Source organism: Falco cherrug, chromosome 4 (genome assembly GCF_023634085.1).
Source record: "Falco cherrug isolate bFalChe1 chromosome 4, bFalChe1.pri, whole genome shotgun sequence".
NCBI lineage: Eukaryota > Metazoa > Chordata > Aves > Falconiformes > Falconidae > Falco > Falco cherrug.
Genome location: NC_073700.1, coordinates 77,780,400 through 77,803,305, shown reverse-complemented (window position 1 = coordinate 77,803,305; position 22,906 = coordinate 77,780,400). Strand labels below are relative to the sequence as shown.

The window sequence follows — 22,906 nt, the reverse complement described above, 5'->3', positions numbered from 1 at the left end:
AAACCTTTCAGCACTGGGAGTTTCAGATGTACAAGGAGAACTATAAAACGTAAAGTTCACATCAACAAAAGAAAGTTATGTTCTTTTTTCCCTTCCTTCCTCCCTTTTTGTTAAAATATTTTATACTGGGTCATGTTGAAATGTAACCAAATCAACAACTACTAAACTATAAAACCCCCTCAGGAGCAATTGCAGGATTTGGTGATTTTTTTCTCTGCCATTTTCAGATAGTGTGGCAAATTTGCATTTTTTATCAACAGAGTTTTTAAAAATTCTGAGTTGAATGAATAATGTCATGTGTTTATAAGTATCAATAATCTAAGCCATCTGCAAAGGAATGGTTTTGCAAAGGCATCTCTTTCAGAACACTGTGGATTTTGTCACTGCTTGAGGTTTTGGCAAACCATCAATATCACTATAATTTTCTCTTATGAAATATAGTTTTTGACTGAGATCTTTTCTTTTTTTCCTTAGCTAGCTAAAGTTTAAAAATACTGCATGTGTAACTCTGCAGATTCAAAGGTTAGGTTTTCTCCAAATTGCATTATTTGCATATTGCATATTAGATGCCAGTAACTTAGAAAGGTATATTGCAAGCTGTAAGTGAAACAAAAAAGCTTAATAAAAAAGAAAAAAGAGAATGCCTGCCTTATCAAATGCTCAACATATTCTTTATATTTGGTTTGAAAGGAAGAGTATGTGAACTTTTAGAAGACAAACACCATCTTTAAGCACAGATTCATTACGAATCACTATTTTAACACCTACAAAAAGCACAATGCTATTACTAGTAGTGACAGCATATCATTTAAGGACGTGATAATCTACACCCTCCAAAAACAGACTGGAAGCAGGAACCGCCTAAAATTTTCTATCCAAGACAAGCAAATTTGTCACTTCCTAATTCTTTGATTCAAAATCACAGTTTCAAATGAGGAAGATAATCTATGTTAAGCAATGCTCTAAGCAAACGAATATTCCATTGCTAGCAGACTTTTATGTATAAACACAGTCCTCAAGTAATTCAGAACTTTATTACTAATAGGGAAACTGCACCCACCTTTTGTATCAGCAGTCATTTCGCAGACTGATGGGACATGGCATACAGTTGTGCTATTATAATGTATACATTGGCTTTGGTGGGTGTGTTGCTTGTCAGGGTTCTGCACAAGATAACAATAGATCCAAGTCAACACGCAAAAAGCAGCTTTGCCAAGGGTTGGGAAAGGTACAGGTAAACCCAAGGGAAGGCATACAACTTTGTGAATCCAATTGACATTGAATAGTCTAAATAAAAATGCATAGTTTCTCTCCGACCTTGCCTGGAAGAAGGTTTCCTTCTCCCACTCTCGGTATGAAAAATACCATGATCTGATTTTGTGTAGAAATAAAGTCAGTTTTAAGAGATTTTAGGACTGGAAGGCTATGTGGAAAAACATGGCATACTTCTTGAGCAGCAGATATTAGCAGATTCCACGTTAACTGCTGTGGCATTTCAGCAGTAAAGCAAGATTTGGGGCATTTCAATCTGGGGATCTCAGGACTGGCTAGGACATTGTGGAACCCAAGATGGACTATACATTTTCTCATTTTCAGTGCCTTTTCTCTCATCCCCCCCTGATGCTTCTGAGTTCAGTAGTATCTGGGAGACAGGAGATTCTGCCTTTTGTATATTTGGTCCTCTTTGGTTCCTTCCACAAATCTGGTGGATGCAGGTCCCTCCTCTTGCCTAAGACATCAACAACCATTTTCCAGATACTACATTCAGCCTTGGGATGGGTGGGTGTAACTTCCACTGACTCACAATCTCTCCACAAGTACTGGAGCACTAATTTTAGGCAAATGAAAGTTATTTTTAATCACCCAAGGCTAGAAATGGTGTGGACTCCAATATAAGGAGCAAAAAAAGACAGCTAGTAGTATCAGCTGAGAAAAGGAAGAAGAACCTAAACCAAAAGCCTGAGAGACAAGACATAGGCTCCTGTTTACTGAAATCCCCACAGCGCAAACTGCTCTGTGTTTCGCTGTGTGTTTTTACGTTACAGTCTGAACAAGCACAACAGAAGAAAAAAGCTTTAAAATAAAACCAGAATGAATATGTCCTTCTATCACAAGCTGTAGCTGAAACTGTTCTCCTCCCCCAGTAGCATAGTTAGAAATTCCCCCAAATTTTAATTAAAAAATGGCACACCTATGCATCTGCATGAATTATTGCAGGGTGCAAATGGTAATAGCCACAAAGTGTCCAAGTGAACAGGCACAGCAGAGCTCCGCGCAGCTCCACAGAGACCATCCTCCCAAAGATGCGTAGGAGGAAACAAAATAGAAATGAAAGTAAAACAACCTCTTCCTCTCTGAAGAGTGCTACTTTACTCAATTTTACAACATGTGTATGTGTTACACAAATTCTGCAGCAAATTGGGGTCCCTGGGTACTGGGGCATTCCCAGCATGGCAGCTGCCTCAGCACCTTCACAGGCAGACATGCAGAGGCTCCTTACCAGAAAACTATTATGAAAACGGGCAGAATCTGATTCACGTTTAGGATCATAGGGTCACAGGATAATTGAGGTTGGAAAAGACTTTCTCTTCCAAAGGAGGGTTTTGGTTTTTTTTTTTTTGGAAAATTTGCAGTCAGCTCAGAGCCACATGTCTTCTCTGAGATTTGCAGCACTTTAAAGACTGACCACAGGTGCTTGCTCTCACTAGAAACTGAGGAACCAGACAAGTCAGCTCTGGGACTGGACATGCTGCTGGTTGTTAAGATTGATTTTACTTAGGAAATTCTGGGAAGCTTGGCGGGAGTTTAGGGTCTGTCATTTCTTTTACAGCTCTGAAGGGCTGAATCCTTACTTGAAACTTAGATAGCAGCAACAAAGTGAGCAAGTCTTTGTTGAAAAGTGCCAATATAATTATCAGAGAGAGTTTTCTTTATTTTTTAAGCATTCCAACCATACTTTCTTAACAATTGAACTTGTTGTAGTATTTCTTTTCTCTTAAAGTTCTGGAAGGACTAAGCTCTGGTCTGGCTTCCACAGAGAAGAAAACTCAAGGACTGGAGGAAAAGGAGGATATTAGTCATTCATGCTGTTACCTCAGCTGGCTCTGCACACCAGTCTCGTGGATTTGGGCGCTCAGCACCTTTAGAAGACAGGCTGCTGGAGCAAAAAGCACATCTGAAGGAATTTATGTTGATTTTGAAAGAGCAGACAACAACAAAGGGACCAAATCAGGAAAAAAAAAAAAAAAAGGCAACTCTGGCCAACATCAGCCACTAAATATAGCCCTTCACTTACCTCAGTGCATCTAATTCTAAGATATGTATTTCTGACTCCATCTATTTAGCTGAAAAGGGAAAGACCACACCAGGATAAGCAATGAAGAGTGGTCAAACACATAACTTAATGGCAGTGTATAGAAGCCACTACAAAAAAGCTAGGGGAGAATGAAACATTTTGTGGTGTGGCTGAGTGGCTGATTTCTGTACCCAATCCACCAATATTTTCCAAGCATGGACAGCTTTTCTTGAAATTAAAATAGAAAACACAAGTCCCATATCCCACAAAAAACTGACAGTTTAGCAAAGAGATGGAATGAACGAAGTAAATCTGACTGCATGGCATTTTAGGAAAAGGACAAAAATAGCTGCAGCTATTAAAAGTGATATACTGCTAAAATCTTTTTGTGATTATGCCAGAAGTTGATCTGACTCCTTGAAAGAACTCTTAAAGGGTTATTGCTTCCTCAAATGAAAGCTACTTCACATGTGCTCTCCTTCCTTAAAAATATGCTGAATGGAGTTACTTCTAAGTGTCAGATTTGTACTTCTCACTGCCCTTTTGAGACATTTGGAAATAACATAGCTGAGAAAGAGGAAATGAATAGATCAGGAAATAATCTATAATAAATCAAAATGCAGCCAATGTAGTCATCTTTTTGTTGTTGCTATCATTAGATTGGGTGTAGTAAAGCAGAATTTGTCAGACTTTCCAAACACAATGCAGAGTCCTCCAAATCAGAAAGTAACATTCAGATCGGTTTATTTGCATGAAACTAGTATCTTTAGCTGTCTTGCCCCACTCCTTCTCTCCTGAAATGATGGATGTTTGAAGCTACGATCCAGATACCTCAACCAACTTTAATAAGCCCTCTTAGTTCCAGAAGAAAGGAAATGGTTTGTAATATCCTGAAGTCCCTTAGATGCACTGATTATTTCTTTCCCTTGTGAATTCTGTCTCTGCAGCTCAGTTCTAACCCAAAAGCTATAAGATCTGGTGTAAGAGCAGTGCTGTACCCATAACAGGCTCTGCTGAAAGCAAGGATACAATAGTTTAGACTTCAACTAGCCAATTTAATACAAACACAGTCTGAGTTCTCATTTACCTCACTCAACCAGATATGTTGATGCAAAGTTTCAGGTAATCCTTCAGGTCATTTTGGCTTAGAAAGCTTAGATCAGACCACCAGGAAACAGAAACAACTTCATGGGCAGACATGACCAGCAGCACATAAACAGTGGGCATTGCATTACAAATAATCCTCATAATCAATGGATAATGTAGATTTTATTTATTCAGTGAAAAAACACATTATGGACATATAAGCACTTTCTAAAGACTGAGAAGTACCATTGACACTACTCTATCAATCAACAGCACAGGAATGTTCACATACAAGGCCAGCCCCATGCATTGCATAAACTGATATAGGATTGAGCTCATGTTGAGTTATATCATTAACTGTGCCATACTATTTTCATTTTTGCCACCCTCACCTAAATGCAGACCAACAACAGTAGCTGAGAGAAGCAGTGTGAACCACCGCTTAAAATTCTTCCACCAAACCAGGGGAGAGTCAATATGATTTCCATGTCATTGCTGGAATTCATTCCTTCTCTGGACACTGCCAACCCAACCCAACCAGGGATGACTCATCTGCAGGGCCTCATAAAGAACTTCTGAAAGGCTCGTGTTTTGCCTTTGGAATGCACTGGATTGCACCAAGAGTTTGTGATGCTCCAGCGTGGGGAAAGAGAACATCCCTGACTCTTTCCTATAAAGACATTCCCAGTCTGCACTCTGTAGTATTAACTGCAGCTCAGTTTATTCCTCACTACCTAAGGAAAACATTGAATGTTCATTTCTTTGGCAAATTTTATCACCCGTCCAGTTTGATTTTGATTCTGAGACAACATTTTTTTGCTTGCATAGGAAAACAAATGAACAAATTGCCCAATCCTTCTTGGACTTTTCCTTGTTTTCCCATTTCTAACCTTGTGGTAAAAGAGATGTATGATGAGCTATAGAGGAAAAAATCTGTGGGAGTCCCAGCTAAAATCCTGTCAGCACATCACTGGGTAAAGTAGAATTATAAAAAGCCAAAGAAGGGCAAAAATATAACAAGCAGAAGAAAAGAAATATTCCACAGGAGGAGAGAGTAGAAGCCAGTAGGACTGTTTTGTTTAGAAAGGATTTGACAGATCACATGGCACTTCACATGAATTAATGAGTAAACAAGCCCACTTGGCTGATAGTAATTTTTCCCTTAATGCATATTAACTAAAATTGAACCCAGTATTTGCAGCACTACATATTGTAAAGCTATGAAATGTACTACCACCTACACTGTATTAATGAGCTAACAACCTAATATGACTTAAAATTGGGCAAGAATTTAATATTTACAGAATACATCATCCCTCACATTTGGGGACTTAAATGTTTTGCTGGTTGGAGTTAGGAAAAAACATAATTGCTGATAGATTTTTGCATCATTGTCTGCCGTGACTGGTAGACAACTTTAGTTGAAGCCCCTGGGTTCTAGCAACTTTCAGCAAAGGTGTTGGGAAAGCCTGTTCTGATTATGACAATTTCAATAATCCTATGTAAGATTACAAAAAGTCATAAAAAGAGGTAAAGAAAATTCAGAACTTCCTTGGTAATCATCTCACTTAGATCTGTATAATATACCAGGAAAGGGAAAAACATTATGGGTCCTAGCTTCAAGGATTTGCCAAATGTGCACAAGAGGTATCTGAGGTTTTACCTGCTGAAGTTCAGCCGGCATTTTAGCTGTCCAGAGGTGCTTCATATACCTATTTCTATTGATGTTATCAGAACTCCTGAGGTGGAATTTCTTAGAAGTTCCTCAGAAATGGCTTCATAAACCTATTCACTGATTTGACTTTTCAAAAGTGGCTTGCATGAGTTCCTTGACAGTCACATCGGAAATGAGTTTCTACTTGCTTGTATCTCACTTTGTCAGCCCCAAAATTGAAAGGCAAAAGGTATATTAGTCAGCACCACACAGTATTTATTAAGATCACATTTTTATGGAAAGTCTTTGGATAGGAAAATAGGGGTCTATTGGGAAAACACACTCAAAGTACTGTGTGTGTCATATCTGGGCAACCTAGCTGTAATGATAAGGTGGGTGCTCATCTCTAGCTGCTGGGCTGGACTGTTATAACACCATGCATTGCAGAAGAAAATTGGGCCTGTCTCACAGAAGACCTAAAGAAATGACTAAATCAGGACTAAACACAGGAATGTTTCTTTTGCAAAATGGTAATGTAAATGATGGGGGGGCTGACTAGTAATACAGTTGGTTTCCACTAACAGAATAACATTATGATCTACAGAACTGAATTCCAGACTCTGAGCTAAGATATTTTTTTTTCCTTATTTTCCAAAGTTAGAACAAAACCTGTGTTCAGGAGACCAAGTCTTATCCTTTTTGCTTCCCCATTTAATCTCACGTGGGTATCCCCATTCGATTTGCGATGCAGAAGATATTCTGCATGTCAGAAGTCCTACATTGGTGGTTCAAACGTGGTTGCAACTCATAACAGACTTGTAATGCAATTTATCTGTGGACAGTTTGACCAAGAATATAAGTATTTCCCATGGATAGAAGGATTTCTTTCATCTAACTGGAAGATGATGAATCCAGCATGCACATGAAAGCGCAGTGCCATGTGTCTCTCAATTTACAGGTTTCAAGGTTCCAGTTCTAAAAAGGGGGACATCTAAACAAATGAGCGAATTAGACAAAAGCTCAGCCAGGCCAAATCTCTGGCCACCACTCTGTCCCATGTGTGTTTTTCTAATAGGGTGGGTGTACAGCCTGTCTCAGTGCTTTCAATTTAACAAGTCATACCTCCCCCGTTTAAGTGTACTACTTTTAAAACTAGATAGAATTTTTAATGAATGGAGCAGATTGTTATGTCTGTAGGCAACTTGCCCTCTGTGTACTCAGAAGGGCTACCCTGAATCTGGTTATGAGATTGCAAAATCTATCTAGTTTAAGGATTATTCTTCCTGAAAATGCAATGAGCAACTTCTTCGCTTGAATATTTTGTTTAAAATATTAAGCTGCATGTACATTCTAGAAGTATTTGAACATGGGGTCTGAAATAAGATCTTAAGCAGTCTGAAAGAACACACCAGTCTGCAGAATATGATATCCAGAAAAATAAAAGTTCTCATTTCAAAGGTAATACACACACACATACATATACATGTATATAAATCTGTATGGCATATCTGTTGTGCAGGCCTAGCCTCCTTGTGAAGTTGTTTTTCAGTATAGCAAATTAGAAAAACATGCCCAGAATTAAAGGTTACTTAATCGGGTTGAAGCAGTAACTTCAATTCCAGCAACTCCCTCCCACTATGTTATATCTGATAATGTACCCAAGTCCAAACATAGACTTAGTTCAAAAAGATGTTTGGTCCTTGAATGTAAAATGACACTTAGCTTACACAATTAGCCAGGTAATACATATCCTTCCAAGAGAAGCAATTTTTACCGCAGAATAATCTGCATTTTACTAATCTCTGATTGTTAAGCTTTACTTGCTGAAACTTTTCCATATGGCTTTTTGAATACCACTATCCTGTATTTAATTACCACAGAAGGCCATTAATGAATAGGTTGGGAATTTGGCCCAAGCCCTGTTCCACAGTTTGGACAGTTTGATGGAGACAGAGCCAACGAGCAGAACATTTCTGTCAATATGAGGCTATGCCATTTCACACATCAAAGCGGTGACAAAAGAAGAGTAAACAGACCTATGGAAATAAACACACAACTATTTTGTAACTGTCCATAAACTTCTAAAATAGCATGGTCACAAAGTAGCACTGAGTGAAGCGAAGCACTGTTGTGCTAACCTGAAGGACAGTCAACCAGAAATTGGTGGAGTAGTCTTTGTAATCAAGATTGTTTTTATCAGTCTGTAAGTAAGATGCATGTCCAGAAACGCAAAGTGTACTTCCCAATTTTAAAGGCAAGACATGATATTGAGCAGAACCAAGGCAAGGGTAGGCAGCTTGGAGTGCAGAGGATGTGAGGAAGCTAACGTGGGTGGGAAAGCATATGTTGCTGCTTGGAAGAGGAAGTGGTACACCACAGTTACTTCATAAGTGCAAGGGCTTTATAAACTAAATCTCCTAGGGACTGTTTCAAACAGACAAAGAATGACATCCAGCCCTGACAGGCTTTCGGTATTGTTTGAGAAGGCTGGCTGCCTTCTAAAAACATTGCACTGCCACATGCACCTTTTCCAAAAATGCCTATTTTTAACCTCAGCCTCTTTATATAAACAGTGGGAAGATGCCCCATGTAGTAAACTTTGTTTTGTCTAGCATGAAATTAATGGCTTCCTCAGTCTTACCTGACAATGGAAAACATATTCTGGTGTGGTTTTCTTGAACTTCATGTTCCATACCAATGCTACCCCATCAGGCTCATGTGGAGCATCTTCATTATTGTTATAAGATGCAACCATCAACTCAGGGTACTAGAAAGAAAAAGAAAAAGAAAATTAAATAAGATGGATGATGATGAATCTATGCAAAATCAGATGAGACAGAAATAATCTACACTAAATGCACAATATCTGCTTTTAATTATAATATACACTAGTCCAATCATAGCATTCAGCTTCAGTTTAGTTTTATATTTTACTTGTCCCTGACATCCTTAAAGCCCCTGCTCCTTGCTCTCTATCAGTTATTCTCAGATACCACTAAGGCAACATTAATTTCTGCAGGCAATCCTCAGAAAAGACAACCAGCAGCATATTCATAAAGGGAATGCAAAGCAAGGAAGAGGAAAAATCTGAAAGCTTGAGTCATTCTAACGTAATTGTTTAACCATTTCTTCAGGGACAAACTGTTGTCTTAATTGATTTTGATAATAAAAGCACTATGACCATAGTGTTGACTTGCTTTTATTCTGAAATTCACAGGTTTTTCAGCTTTCCCTGAAAACTATTCTTTCTTATTTCATTATGCACTTTTCCTATTCACTTATGCGTAGAATCAACTCGAAAGCTCTTCTTGATGATTCAAATAGCAAACAAAACATTTTCTTCACAGAAGCTGAATTTTGCAAGATGCTGAAGTCATCTTGTAAAGCACAGGGTGACCTTGAATTCCACTGACTCAGTAAGATTGATGTAATGAGCACTCTAAAATCAGATTCATTTTTTCTTGTACGCCCATTATACACTGTTTTATAGAAGTAGATATGCAATACACACATGGATTTGCTCTGTTTATATATATATACACATATATCCACAACCAAATAAGATCATATATGAAAAATCAGATTTTCACATTCTGTTGATGTCCTTGTATCATTTTAAAACACCATAAGAAGTAACAATTTGCCCACAAAACATCAAGTACTTTTTGCCTATACATTAGCAGTTCTCCACTCTCACACATTTGACATTAGGCACCTCTGGTAGCCTCTGTCCTTCCCTCTAAACAGTCAAAGTAAGGCAGTAGCCCTTACGGCACATCCAGAGAAAAGCACATGGCTTCTGCAGACCGGCAAAACAGCAGCCCAAGGTTTGTAGAACCCACACACTGCTCTTGTAAACTAGGAATGCTTTCCCTGAGAATTTCTCAATGACCTCTGCAAATCATTGTCATTTTTTGTCTTTCCCAGGTAAATTCCTGCCAAACCATTCACCACTTTACAGGGGAACAGTGCAGCTGGTAGATGTAAAGGAAGTGGGACAAAGAAACTGCCAATAGTGCTATTGGGAGCTGTGAATTTGGTCCACACCAGATATTTTAACAATAAAAATAACCCCACCACCTTTATATCATTATTATTGGGATTTGAGCCTCTCTGCTTTCAAAATCCATTTGGAAGAAATAATGCACACAGCTTTAACTTCTGCCTTCAGCAGCTGTTCCTTCCCACTTTGTGTACACTTCCATGGATAAGACATCATGGAGCTGATGATTTTTATATTCAAGCTCATAGTTCCAAATGAGCCTGGACCCATGTGTGGGAAAACCAGCAACAACACATGGTCCCCACAGCCGCCTCTTTCCCATTTGGGGGCAGCTCTGACGGGGTTGTACCTACATCCTGACAGACCTTGGCTGCTGGCCCAGCTTGTAAGGGCAGTTTAGCACCCAGATCACTTGCATGGGATTTAGAGCATGCAGCAGACCAAACACCTCTCCTCCCCCCCCAAGAACTGAGGGAGACCTGAGGGTGGTTTAACCCCACACCTGAGACACTTCTCTGGACAGCTACATCAGCCTGCCCTCCACTGGTCTCATCCATCTCACCCCCCTCTTCTCTCTCCCATGACAGATTACAACCGTTTCTGAACAGTGTGCTCAGCTTCTTTGAACCTTCTCATCCCACATTGGCCCAGGTCCAAGTAAACAGCATATGCAGTAGACTCTTGTCAGGGCATCTCATTTTGGCTGAACACATGAGGTACCATTCACACGAGCAGCTGAGCCTGCAGTTGTGAGGGGCCAGATGATACCCTGGCAGGCAGGAGTAACAAGCCCTTCCACTGGCATGACTGCAGCCAGCTAGGGCATGTGACCAGGTCTGAAGCATCAATTTAGAGGTGCTTTGGGGTTGGTTCATGTTCCTGGAAAGTTTAGCAAGCATGTTCTGGTTGGCAGCATGTCTGGCCATAAACAAACACTGACTCAAATCTTGCTGGTCTATACGTAGGTTTTGCAATCACGTTTTATGCATCTGACTGGAAATACAGTTTCAAGTTTACACAGATGCTGGGGTCATACCTAGCTGGGCAACACCATTGTGAGGCTATTTGACTCTGGAAAAAACAGAGCTAAGTGCAGCACCCTAAAATCCATGCTGGCATTGCCCACTCACTGCTTCACTCAACCTACTTGCGTTTTACAGAATTTCAGTCCTCACCAGGTGCCCAGCTGTCCTGTGACTGCAACTGAAAACGATGTGGAAATGGTGCTGTGGGAAACAGCATTCTAGGCTGCTGCCTGAAAGTCAAGTGAGACACGGCAGTATCCATAAGACTTTGGTTTTCTTGGCTTTGGATCAGCTATGCTACCTCATGGACAGAGCAAGGTGATTCCACTGTCTCTCTGTGTTTACACTCAGTCTGTTGGGCCTTTCCCTTAGATCCTTGATGAAGCATCTAAGCTGTTTTCCCCTTCCTCTGCAAAAGAATCAAGGGTCTAGTGGTTTAGCTTTAATGGTATGAATGATCCCACATGTTTGGGACAGTATTTTACATGTGACTGGGAACAGAATAACTTGTTTAATCAATGCATCAAGGTCCTTTGTTTGATTAAGCTTCAATTTGCCTCCAGGCTGTTTTGCAGCAACAGTTTTATCGCAGAAAATTGAGCAATGTGTTCTGCAGTTCCCATGATTATTCAAGTACTTTGGCATACTGGACACTGCCATGTCCTGGAGCATGGGTGAGAAGCGGAGCTAGTGGTTTGGTGAAATACCTCTGTCCGGCTCCAGCTCCTGCTACATGATACACCTCAAAGCAAGCAAGAGAGGAGGCAAATCCCTCCTCCCAAGCTAGTGTAGAGCAGCACACAGAAGGTAGAGCAGCACACAGAAGCTCCCCGGCATGGACAAGCCTGGCTGGGGTGCCAGGGAGCTGCGCATGAGGAGTTAACGGAGGAGGAAGGCAGGAGGGGCCACCCTGGAACAAAGAGGTGGGAAGCAGAACATGCCTTCGAGCCCCAGGGGCTGAGCAATTACATTTGGCAGTGCTCTTCTGAGGCGGCTTTTTTTCTTGCTGCCTTGGGAATACAGTAAGAACTGCCTGTTAGGAAAATATCAGATAAGAATTCCATGTAATTTCCAGCCCCTGAACAAGTGAACAACCTAAGATAAGTGTTTCCTCAGGCTTATATTTGATTTCTGTGGAAATCCATATGTGCTCAAAGGCCACCCACATCACACCAGTGCATACCTGTAGTTAAGCTGATATTTTGTATGAAAGCAAAGGGATAAATCCTTCATTTCACACACAGGGCATGATCTGGGTATTACAAGAAGCCTCTCTGCAGCTGGCTGTTGTGCACCACACCTGGTCAGACAGCCAGACCTGCACAGCCTACCAGGGATGCTCAGTGGGACCCTCCAACTCCTTTTGTCCCTGCTGCCTGCCATGTAAGCTGCCACCTTACCTGAGAAGTACCTGGAGAGATGGAAGCAGCCCTGCTGTTATTTCGAGGGGAAGGAGAGAAGGATGGATGTGAGAGTCACTGTGCTCCTTATCCACTGCCTCTCTCCAACCTGCACACACCATTTACGTACTTGACCTTAAACACAGGCTACATCCACATGCACATCTAACATGGTGCAGAAAGAGCAGCTACTTCTAAGGTTAGGTTAAGCAAACCTTGTTCTTTGCACTGGGCTCAGCTACATCTATAGCATCTTTGCCACCCACACCAGCCTGCATCACATGGCTCTGGACACACCAGGGCACACCTTAGGCTGGGTTTGGGGCCAACTAGGCAGACTGGCTTGCATTAGTATTTTCTAAGTCTATGCCCTCCTGGAACAGTTTCAGTAATACCTGTACCGTGGACCTTGGAGCAGAGCCTCCCTGGTTTCCTGCCCAGGGAAACCAGCTGCTTTGTTCTAGGCTGGAACCTAAGAACAGGCTAACAGGGATGAAGCAGAGGGGATGAGGACGGCTGGAGCAAAACTGGGACCGAACGAATTCGACAGGACCTCTGATGATATGTGTGCTGTGCTAATACCAGCTCTCTAACGGAGCAATTAATTAACCTGGTTTTTGTGCTTTGCTGATGTGGTTGCATTGGTTTTGGGAAGCTTAAGCAGCTCTATTGTCAGTTTTATTTTGCAATATGACAATATTTTGCAGTGCACAGATACTGGATACATTCCAGGCACGCTGCTCTAGTGTGCTCCCTGGCCAGCTGCAGTCTCCTCTTCTATTGCTTGAAGAGAGGACCAAGCATTTTTCAGAAGACCGCTTTTCAGTCTTTTCAAGTTGTTCATACTTTCACATCTTCAATTTTAGTATATTAGAAAAAATATTTATTTCTCATTATTCTTTTTATTTTAGATATTATTACGTAAAACTATTTACTAAATCAATTGCTACATACTTAAAATTATTTTTAATTGGTTTAATTTTAAACCTTTTATCCTAAAAAACTTCTATGTGCTGAAGGTGTGGAACAGGGAGCTAAAATAAAGACTCCATCTTAGTATGTTTGTTAACCTATAGTTCTATTACAACATCCTGGTTTTGAAGACCAAAAAATTTCAGTTTCATTATTGTCCACTACTCTTCTTTACTGAGCAACATGTATTCACTCCTTCAGGGTCCTGCTGTTAGCTAAATATAATATCATACTCCACAGAACAAAGGGCAAACTGAGGCTGGCCATATTTTTTTTAGGGAGAAGCTGGAAGGGATATGGAAACATATCTCCTGGCTTCACATCTTACCTGAAGAGACCAATCCATACAGGTGACAACACGATGCTTTGACCAGTGCTCATCATAAAACTGACGGTTAAAGGAAAGGTTGGCTCCTGCTTGAACATCTCTGTGTGAATTCAAACAAAGTGACAGTTTTTGAAGTACCAGGGTTCAAATGCTGTGAAAAGCAATGCAAAAGGTCCTGACTACTTCTTCTTACATCTCTGCCCAGCCTAGGCAAGTCTGCCACCTTGATTTAATTGCTCTTGCTGACTGTCTTGCTGATAACGAATCTGCACCAAGGAACAAATTTTACATTCGTTTCTCAAAACCACCGTTCTTAATTTCCCACTGCTTTCCTGACCCTTCTGGGTCACCCCGGGGCCACCTCTGCCACCTCTGCCTCTCAGGACCGAACCTGGCCCTGGCATTCCGTTCCCCCTTTCTGAATCTTCACCTCCAAGCTATATGAAAATCTCCCTTATTCTTGACTCCTGAAATCTTAAAGATACAGCACCTCCTCCCAGCGATGGAGAGGGCAGATGCCTTTTGGCTCCGTTAGGATGGGCTGAAGATCAGTGCTGGTCCAACACTGCCACACTGATGCATTTAGCTGGTCCACAAGGGCGATGCTCTAAAGTAACCTCCAGTTAGTAACTTCAGTGCAATACAGCTACTGATTTGCTATGAGGCTTCAATGGATATGCAGCTGTTAAAACGTAAATGCTTTCTCTGCTACTAACAAGTTTTGCTGCTTCTACTCCCCTATCAATTGCTGAATACACAACCTGTCACCTCTTGTCTTATTTAGATTGCAAACACTTTGGGAGATCATAATTTTGATCCACACAATGCATAGTACAGTGGGATCCATTACAGACCTGAGGCAGTAGTAGAATATAAACAACAGTAATTTGAATTTGTAAAAATACGATGATATAAGCACACAGATGTACACTACTAGAATGTACACATGCACACCCATATCTACATGTGTATACACACATTTATCTATTTCAATTATTTCTTCAGAATTTGAAATTGCATCCCCAAAATGAAACAAAATAATTAAACAACCTGAATAATACAACAAAGAAAAAATCCCAGACCAATAAAGCATGAAGCTATTTTACAAAATAATTTTGGCTAACAAAGTGACGCAGGCCTTCACAGACAGATTTTAACTTTTTCTTAGCTATAAAAATGTTTCATTTAGTTTTAAAATTAAGGCTTCCTGGCATTGGAATTATTTTTATAAAGCTTATTTTACAAAAGCAACCCTCCCCCAAACTGACCCATCTTTCTCTTCTACATCTCTGCCACTGTAGTCAAAGAAGATGTCTGAATCTTCAGCCAAGGCTCGCTCAATTACACGTATCGTCCGGTCAAAAAATATCAGGAATTCTTCTGAATGGAGAACTTGCTGTTTTTCTTCTTCTGTCAGTTCTCTAGGAGGAGCTTGGAAAATGAAAAAATGTAGTTAAGAGTATGACATTTCACCCCTTTCCCAATTAATCAACATCTTCAGTAGGTTTCTTTTGACATGAAAGCTCGCTGTAGCAATGTCAGGACAAAAATCAAAGCTTTGCTCTTAAAATCATGACTAAGAATTTTTTAGTATATCTAAACATACTGCTGTATATTCTCAGAAAGTAGCATTTACATAGAAGGGATCCTATATCTTATATGTTTATTATTCTGAAATGGAAAATACTTAACCCCCACAAATTAAATAAACTCCACGTTCCTACTTCAGGAAATGGCTGTGACTGGCATTTAGGCAATACCTAACTCGAAAAAGCAGAACACTTATGTAACAAGGGACCTGTCAGAGGAGCCCAAGATAAAATAATCTTCTCATAGTACAGTTCTTTGTATTAAAAGGGCTCACATAATCTCTCCCTTCACTTCTTCCCATTTATCCTGGTGTCACTGATAACTTCTGTCTTTGCTTTAGAGCTTTTGTGAAGCAATGAAATAACCAAAGATATTCTCTGAGGCAACAAAATCGAAAGCAACGGGCTAAACACCAGTTTCTTTAAGGCAATTTTATTCCTTGCAGAGCAGTCCTAAGAGCCGAGCAACAAATGCCACTGAGCTGTAGCCAAAGCTGCTCTAGGAGGAGGTAGGAACCACCTTGGGCACCAAGCAGGGTAGCCTGGCTCCTACGAGATGAAATTCCTTCTTTACATGTACGCAGAGATGCTAAATGTTTACTTCCAAACTAGTATTTCCAGCATGACCCTTCACTTGAAAAATACTGTCTTTGCAGGATGCACCAATGCTACATCTCCATCAGTTTAATGACCTGCTGGTAAATTCCAACTCAAATGTAAGCATCAGAGGGAAAGCAAATTGGGATGCTGCTATTGCTACAGTGCAAAACTCTATTCTCAATTAGACTAGTAGGGTCATACTGATATTATAGCATTGCTGTGTATCAATTATGCCTTTGCCCATATATGCTTTTAAACCATCATTTCAGTTATATTTAGAATTACCTATATTTCAAAAAATGCCATTAGTATCTTCACAGTTACACCCAATCAACCTTGCAACTACCCTAAATTCCCAGCATGGAGAACTCTATCGACATCATAGGAATCATGCTAACACAGAATTTTGTTCCAGATTTATAATTGGGTACACAAACAGCAGATCATAAACAGATTTATTGCAAGATTACAGAGGGTCATACTTAAGAGTTTAACTGGCGATCAAAGGTCTCCTGCATTTGGCTTTACACTACAGATTTGAGGTGTTTACTTGTGAAAATGACCTTGCAGTCTCCCTAGGCCATAATGGGTTAAAACATCAGCAGCCAAAAAAGATAATTCAGCATGATGCCTCAGAGAACACCCAGTATACATCAAAGTTTAACTCCCAGCCCTGTCATACCTATCTTGATGTTTAATTAAACAAGTGACATAGTTTAAAGTTGCAGTTCAAAATTACTTTCCAGTTGCTGTCCCATGCCACACAGCTTCTTTCATCTATGAGGGAGATGTAGCCCTCGCTCACCATCTGATTTTCCTGTGGTTCACACTAGATTTGTGAGCTCTGGTGCCCAAGTATGACACCACCATCAGCCCCAAGGGCAAGGACAGACTGAAAGGCACAACAGCAGGTAGGAGTAGTGACATGGTCGGCATTATTGTAGTACTCAGCTCCCCTAGTTTTCAGTGTACTTGCTTTCAGAGCAGTCCCTGTGGTTGGGAGAAGCTGTTATCACCATGTTCAGGTTTGCCTCAACTGGCCAAAGCGTTAGCTCTGAAAGACAAAATCTCTGCACTACACCTGGGCTAAATATAGAAGGTAGGAAAAATGAAAAAGGTGGAGGAGCAATTTGGCCCTCAGGAGACAAAGCAGCTAAGAAGTTAGAAACTTCAGCCTTTGATGATCTTCTATGGCCTTGGCCCTATGCCTCCAGCCACCAGGTTAGTGGTCCCTGTGGAGCTCCACACATCTAGAGAATATCTGTGTCCCCCTGCATGGTCCCCCTGAGTAGCAGAGCGCCAATTACCAAGGCAGGAGCACAATTTGCCCTAAGTGCTTTAGACAGAAGCAATGCATGTGAAAAAAAAAGAAATGACTAGCAAAAAGTACAGGTTGACCTATTGCAGCATTCACTGCTGAATAGTAATTGGCACTAGGGGAACTCATCTGGCAAGGAAGCCTGTAATGAGGCAATATCCCACTGTCACCACTAAAGCATTGCTTTCCGAGAATCAAAGACAACAAGCATGACAATGCAGCAAAACGGCATAAAAGGGGAGAAAATAACTGCAAAGGCAACTGGAAAACTCATTTTACACTGCTCCAAATGGTAAAAATTATGTGCTAAATCAAATCCTCTCTATAGCTTGGAAATATAAATTTTTACTCGGCCATTTGCCGACTACAGCTGGCAAAGAAAATACAAGCAAAAATCAATAGAAAGGGAAAAAGCAAAAAATAAACAGCCTGGGAGCTGTGGAGTGTTCCCAAGCAATGGAGACACACATGATTGCAGTTCTACCTCAGCAAAATCTCCCTTGCAGTTAGCAATGATCTGTGGGAGGCCAGCAGTCTATTAAACCATCAGAAACACCTTGGCTAAAGTTTGTAGGGCATAAATCAGCTTACCTCATTCATCTGACTGACACACCAGATGCCCCCTGGCGATATTAAGCTTCATATTTTAACCTTATTTTCTTCTTTCATTGGGCTGCCTCTGAAGTTTTATTTGAGGCAATCTCTTCTTACAAGAATGTTAACATCATTACTTTTTCCAGTGTAAAACATTGCTGTAACTACTACAAATACATGAAGTATAAGCAAAAAACCCCAAACAGACAGGCTTGTTCTTTCAAATATGAAGATTTTCTAACCATTTATCTTTCAGAGCCAATTCCATTTTCCCCTTGTTCCTTCTCCCTGTCTGTCCATTACCTCAAATAAAATAAAAAGAATGTATGTAATTTTCTGCAATTTTTCTTCCTATCTGGGAGCTTACAGTTACTTTGATCTCAGCTTTCAAGAGACACAGGCTTTCTTCAAGCAAAACTCTGAGAAACATAAGTAGCTGATCAAAGTATTTTTTGTTTTGTTTTGCCACAGAGACGTATGTGATGTGACAATAGCTTCAGAAATTCCATGTAAGAATACAGCATTTGCCTTCAAGTATCTGCTCTCCCTGGCGTAAAAACCAAACAAACCACATCTAACCTTCCATGTCTAACAAAGCCTAGTGCAATGCTTAGCTTACCAGTGTTAAAAGTTATGTGCTTATTGCCTGGAGTGCAATGGAAGCTCCTGCAAAGGAAGGTTCATACTTCGGTCTTGTTTCTATACTGTAGCTTCGTAATGAACCATTGTGCGTGTGTTCTGCTTCCCACCCAGAGTAGCTGAACCCATCTGCAGCCCTGCACAGCTCACAGCAGAGGGACCCATGGTGCAGCCACGAAGTTCTACCCAACAGGGCCACCGGGCACCGTGTCTGTCCACGGACCCACTGAAACACCAGTGGGATCGCAGACCCACAGGCAGGGTGCTGTCTGGGTGGCTCTGGGGTTATGAGGTCAACAACATGTATCAGAGAAACCTTCTATGTATAACACTGTATAAAATAAAATGGAATGTACATTTAAAATTGAAACATGCAGTTAAATACGCATGGAGGACACTGCAGAGGAAGATGATACAAGGTATATCTGTAATGAAAGGCATTGTACCCTTGTGCATGAACTAAAAGGTCTAGAATATGTAACAAAACCTGAACATAACATGAAACCAACCAATTTATTCAACATTTATTTATGAAAAATAAAAACATTTTATTATTTCAAGTGATTTAACATGGTCCTCAGAAATACCATGTTTCACATCAGGTCCTTTATCCACAGATTTCTTTGGACAAAACAGAAAAAAAAGAAGATATTAAACATTTACTTGGATCTTTTGTAACTAAGATAAAAAATGCTACAGACTTGTTCTTTTCTGGCAGAAGCAGGTTTGTAGTAAATATAAATAGTTGTGATAACAGTGAGGATCAAATTTACAAACATATAAGTACCAGGATCTGATCTTCTCTCAGGGGAGCCAAAAAGATACTTAAACAAAACCAACCAAAAAAACCCCAAACCAAACCAGAAAAAAGACCCACATTTAAATACGTATAATAGAATATAAATATATTCTCCTGGAACCTCAGCAATTGTAAAAACCTGACAAGAGTAATGAAGTCCATTAGAGGCAAAAAGAGAAAAAAAGAACAAAAGGAGTAAGTGAATGAAAGAAAGTGCGCACTAATAAAAACAGTAAAGCAGGAAGCAGCCTTGTTATGAGCCCAGAGATATAACGAGAGACAGAAGGAGATTAGTGAAAACCCTTTTAAGAGCTGTATTATTTCTTTCAGCATAGATTTAAACCCATGTAAACTTTAGATGTGCTGACGACTGAGGACAGCAGAAACATACAGCGTGAGAACTGCAAGGTGCTAAGCAGCTCTCAGCAGCCTTTAGTCCTTGCCTGCCAATAGCCTGTGATCCTCTTGTTTTTCTTGTGCTTCTCACTTTCATGTCAGGCTTGATATATGCCATATTCTGGTTTGATATGTGCCATAGCATGGTTTGATATATGTCATTATCTTGGTTGTGTTGGGTTTAAAATGCAAGCCCCTGCATGGCCTAATTGCTGAACATATAAAGGGAGATTCTGAGGTGCATTTAGGGACTTTTTGGTTCTGGAGCAGCAGGGTCTAGAGCCTTAAATTAGAATCCGTGCCAGGCAGGGCTGTTCCCAGTAACTGTGCTTCTCCTGGGGCTGTGCTGAGCACCACCCTGGGCACACCTGTGCCAGGGTATCAGGATGGGTCAGCACATCTTGAGCTCACTGTGATGTCGGTGGCAGTGAAACCATGGTGTTACAGGCTGTTACAAACCCCACTACAACCCATCCTGCTCCTGCTCCTCCGATACTGATGCTTGAGCTTTCAAGAGCTAAACCATCTCCGCCAGCGCAGCCTGCTGTGTGGACACCCAGCCCGGAGCACAGGGCCAGGGTAACAGGGGAGCACAGCAGGTCTTTGAAGCTGCAGATCCCAGCCTCCCCCATCACTGCCTTTCATGCAAGTTTTTGTGGATATATCCATGGCTTCAGATAAACACAGGTTGAAGCCCACTTTCAAGACCCAGCCCGTCCCGCTGTTCATGTGGTTTCTACTGACACAAAGAGGCGCCTTAGGTGGAGCTCCAGAGCTCTCTGGCTGTGGAAAGCCCCAGCCCACTTGATGCCACAGTTTGGGACCAGTCTCTTGTTTATGTGGTCAGGAGAGGCTGGGAACAGGCAGAGCCCAGCCCAGTTCACCAGCAGGTATCCCACACTTTGGCTCTTCCAGGAACAATGGGGAGATCATGTACCTGAGACACAGGTGACAACAGGCAGCCCCATGGCAGAAACACAAGGGGGTCCCAAGGCTTCGTATGCTTCAAATGGTCAACAAGCCAGGTCTTCACCTCCTATTCCAGAAACACTTTGGGGGCTTGAGCTGTGCCTGTGCCCTTAGCACCTCCGTGGCATTGAAGTGCCACAAGAGGCATTGTGCCGGACAGGCTGCCCTATTGCAGGTGCACTGTGTACCTTACAGTGATGCTGAGACGGGTCCAGAACTAGGGTCAGATCCTGCAGACAGCCATGACTGCTGAATAATCCCACCAAACCCCACAGAGCGACTCTGGGGTGTGTGGGGGGGAAGACAAGGAAATTAAGCATGCGATAGATGCCTGTAGAATTAAATTGGACTAACTACAAACCACAGAGAAAAAAAAAATAAGTCACATTTCCTCTTAAAATACCATTATAAAAATAGAGCACTCCTGTCCTGCTGGCTTGGGGAGAGAGAGACTGAACAGACTGGATCCAAGCTTTATTTTTCATCCTGACCTATTTTTCAGTTATATTCATGAAAAAATTGTCTGCCTTTCTCTCCCTGCACTTCTCTCTCCCATGTTTTTTTTTTTTTTCTTACACTCCCATAACTCAAAAAAGGCCATGCTGATTTTTTTTTAATCTGTTAAAAAATGTGCTCCCTGAGCTGAAACCAAATTTCAGCCCAGAGCAAATTTTTACGGCTGGGTTATAAATCCCTGAAAAACAGGATTCATAATGGAAGTGCTGACACAGCCTTAACTACTATATAGCAGTGTGAATGGCGCCACTATAATATCTATTAGAGATTCTTTAAAAAGTTTGCAAAATATTGTCTTGCCTTACAGAGAAAAAGAAGCCAGAGTACTTAATGCCAACATAAACATGCTTTTAACCCATTATGTGCTAATTTGCAGAAAAGCTATTAATTCTGAGTAGGCACACAGAGTGCAGCACCGACAGGAAATGTTCTTCTAAACCCCTGTTTGACTTGTAACATGGTTTTAATCACTTCCATGAAACACAAACGATGGCTTCAAACTCTGAATGTTGCTCAGAACATGAGAAGGGTGATTACAACAGAGAGGAAAATGGGATTTTGTTGGCGAAAGGGCTAAAGCCAACAGGGAGAGAGCAACACCGAATGCTAAAAAATGGGACTCCCTTCCCTGTCAATTTGGGAACGACTGCTTCATTTGATTCACAGCATTTAATGCCAGTTATCAGCATGCCACTATTATATCCGTCACAACACATACTGCAGGTCGAGTTCACGTTCTATCAGGCAATGAGCATGTTTTCTTCTTCCTTGAACCCAGTCAAGTGTTAGCACCTCACAAAGCTGGTTCTGCTAAAACAAGCTGTGCCTTGCTTTTACACCCTTCAGTTTGTGTGTCTGAGAGTAATGCTAAATTAGCCCAGTGACCTGCTGTTCCTGGGGGGTCTGCTAGGCTGGGAAGGGGAGTGCTGCCCTGAGACTAAAACATAACAAAGAAATAAAAGATGTTGGCAGTGGTGCTTGGTCAGCAAAGTACATAAAAGGCTAACTTGAAAGCCCATGAAAAGGTGAAATAAATCAGTTCAGGAATGTATTTAGATTTTTTCTTCTTTTCATGCAGGAGTGCTTTCTCCTCAGGTATAAGTGCTGGCATTAGGTTTTTTGTGGAAACAAATGGGGATGAGATCAGCTGTAAGCTGAATGCTAGAGGAACGTTCAGCAACTCAGGACACTGCTTTTGCACTGGCTGCAGTGATACCATTTTTTATGGGGTCCTATTGTCATCAGTAAAAGAGATAGTATTGGGTCCAGTGACTGCTGGAGCCTCCCATATGTGAGTTGACCCCCAGTTCTGGGAGGAAGGGTAATTTTCAGGAAAAAGTAAAATTTTCTGTGTTGTCATTTCCTTGCTCATGTCTTCAGTTCTGCCATTGCAGACTGTTGTGTGACTCTTGTTCCTGCTGTCACCACTGCTCCTGCTGCTCCTTTCCACCCACAGCAGCAGTGGCTGGGGGCAGTGGGAGAAGCAGAAGGACAAGGAGTGTGAGGAGTGAGCTCCTCACTCCACGTTTTTACAACGACCTAATGAGCAATGGACACTGCAGTATTTATGGCATGAATAATTTCTGTGATGCTTTTAAGAGGGAACAAAGACCAATTTCTAATCAAAACAGCATGGCTGGTACTGCAACTCACTTCAGTGTGTGAGGATGTGGGCACTATACACCAGACTCAGTTTTTTTGGACACTGATATAAACCATGCCA

At 41.1% G+C, this 22,906-nt stretch overlaps 1 protein-coding gene across 9 annotated transcripts in view; it reads right to left on the bottom strand.

The window, feature by feature from the left end:
- DYNC1I1 (dynein cytoplasmic 1 intermediate chain 1) overlaps positions 1-22,906 on the bottom strand; it is a 193,895-nt gene that overhangs the window by 64,131 nt on the left and 106,858 nt on the right. For all 9 annotated transcript variants that reach the window (XM_055709572.1, XM_055709569.1, XM_055709575.1 and 6 more), the window contains 3 exons: positions 15,032-15,194; positions 13,764-13,863; positions 8,677-8,802 (listed from right to left, as the gene is read on the bottom strand). In XM_055709572.1, coding sequence (XP_055565547.1) covers positions 8,677-8,802; positions 13,764-13,863; positions 15,032-15,194 — 389 coding nt within the window. The remainder of the gene's footprint in view (positions 1-8,676; positions 8,803-13,763; positions 13,864-15,031; positions 15,195-22,906) is intronic.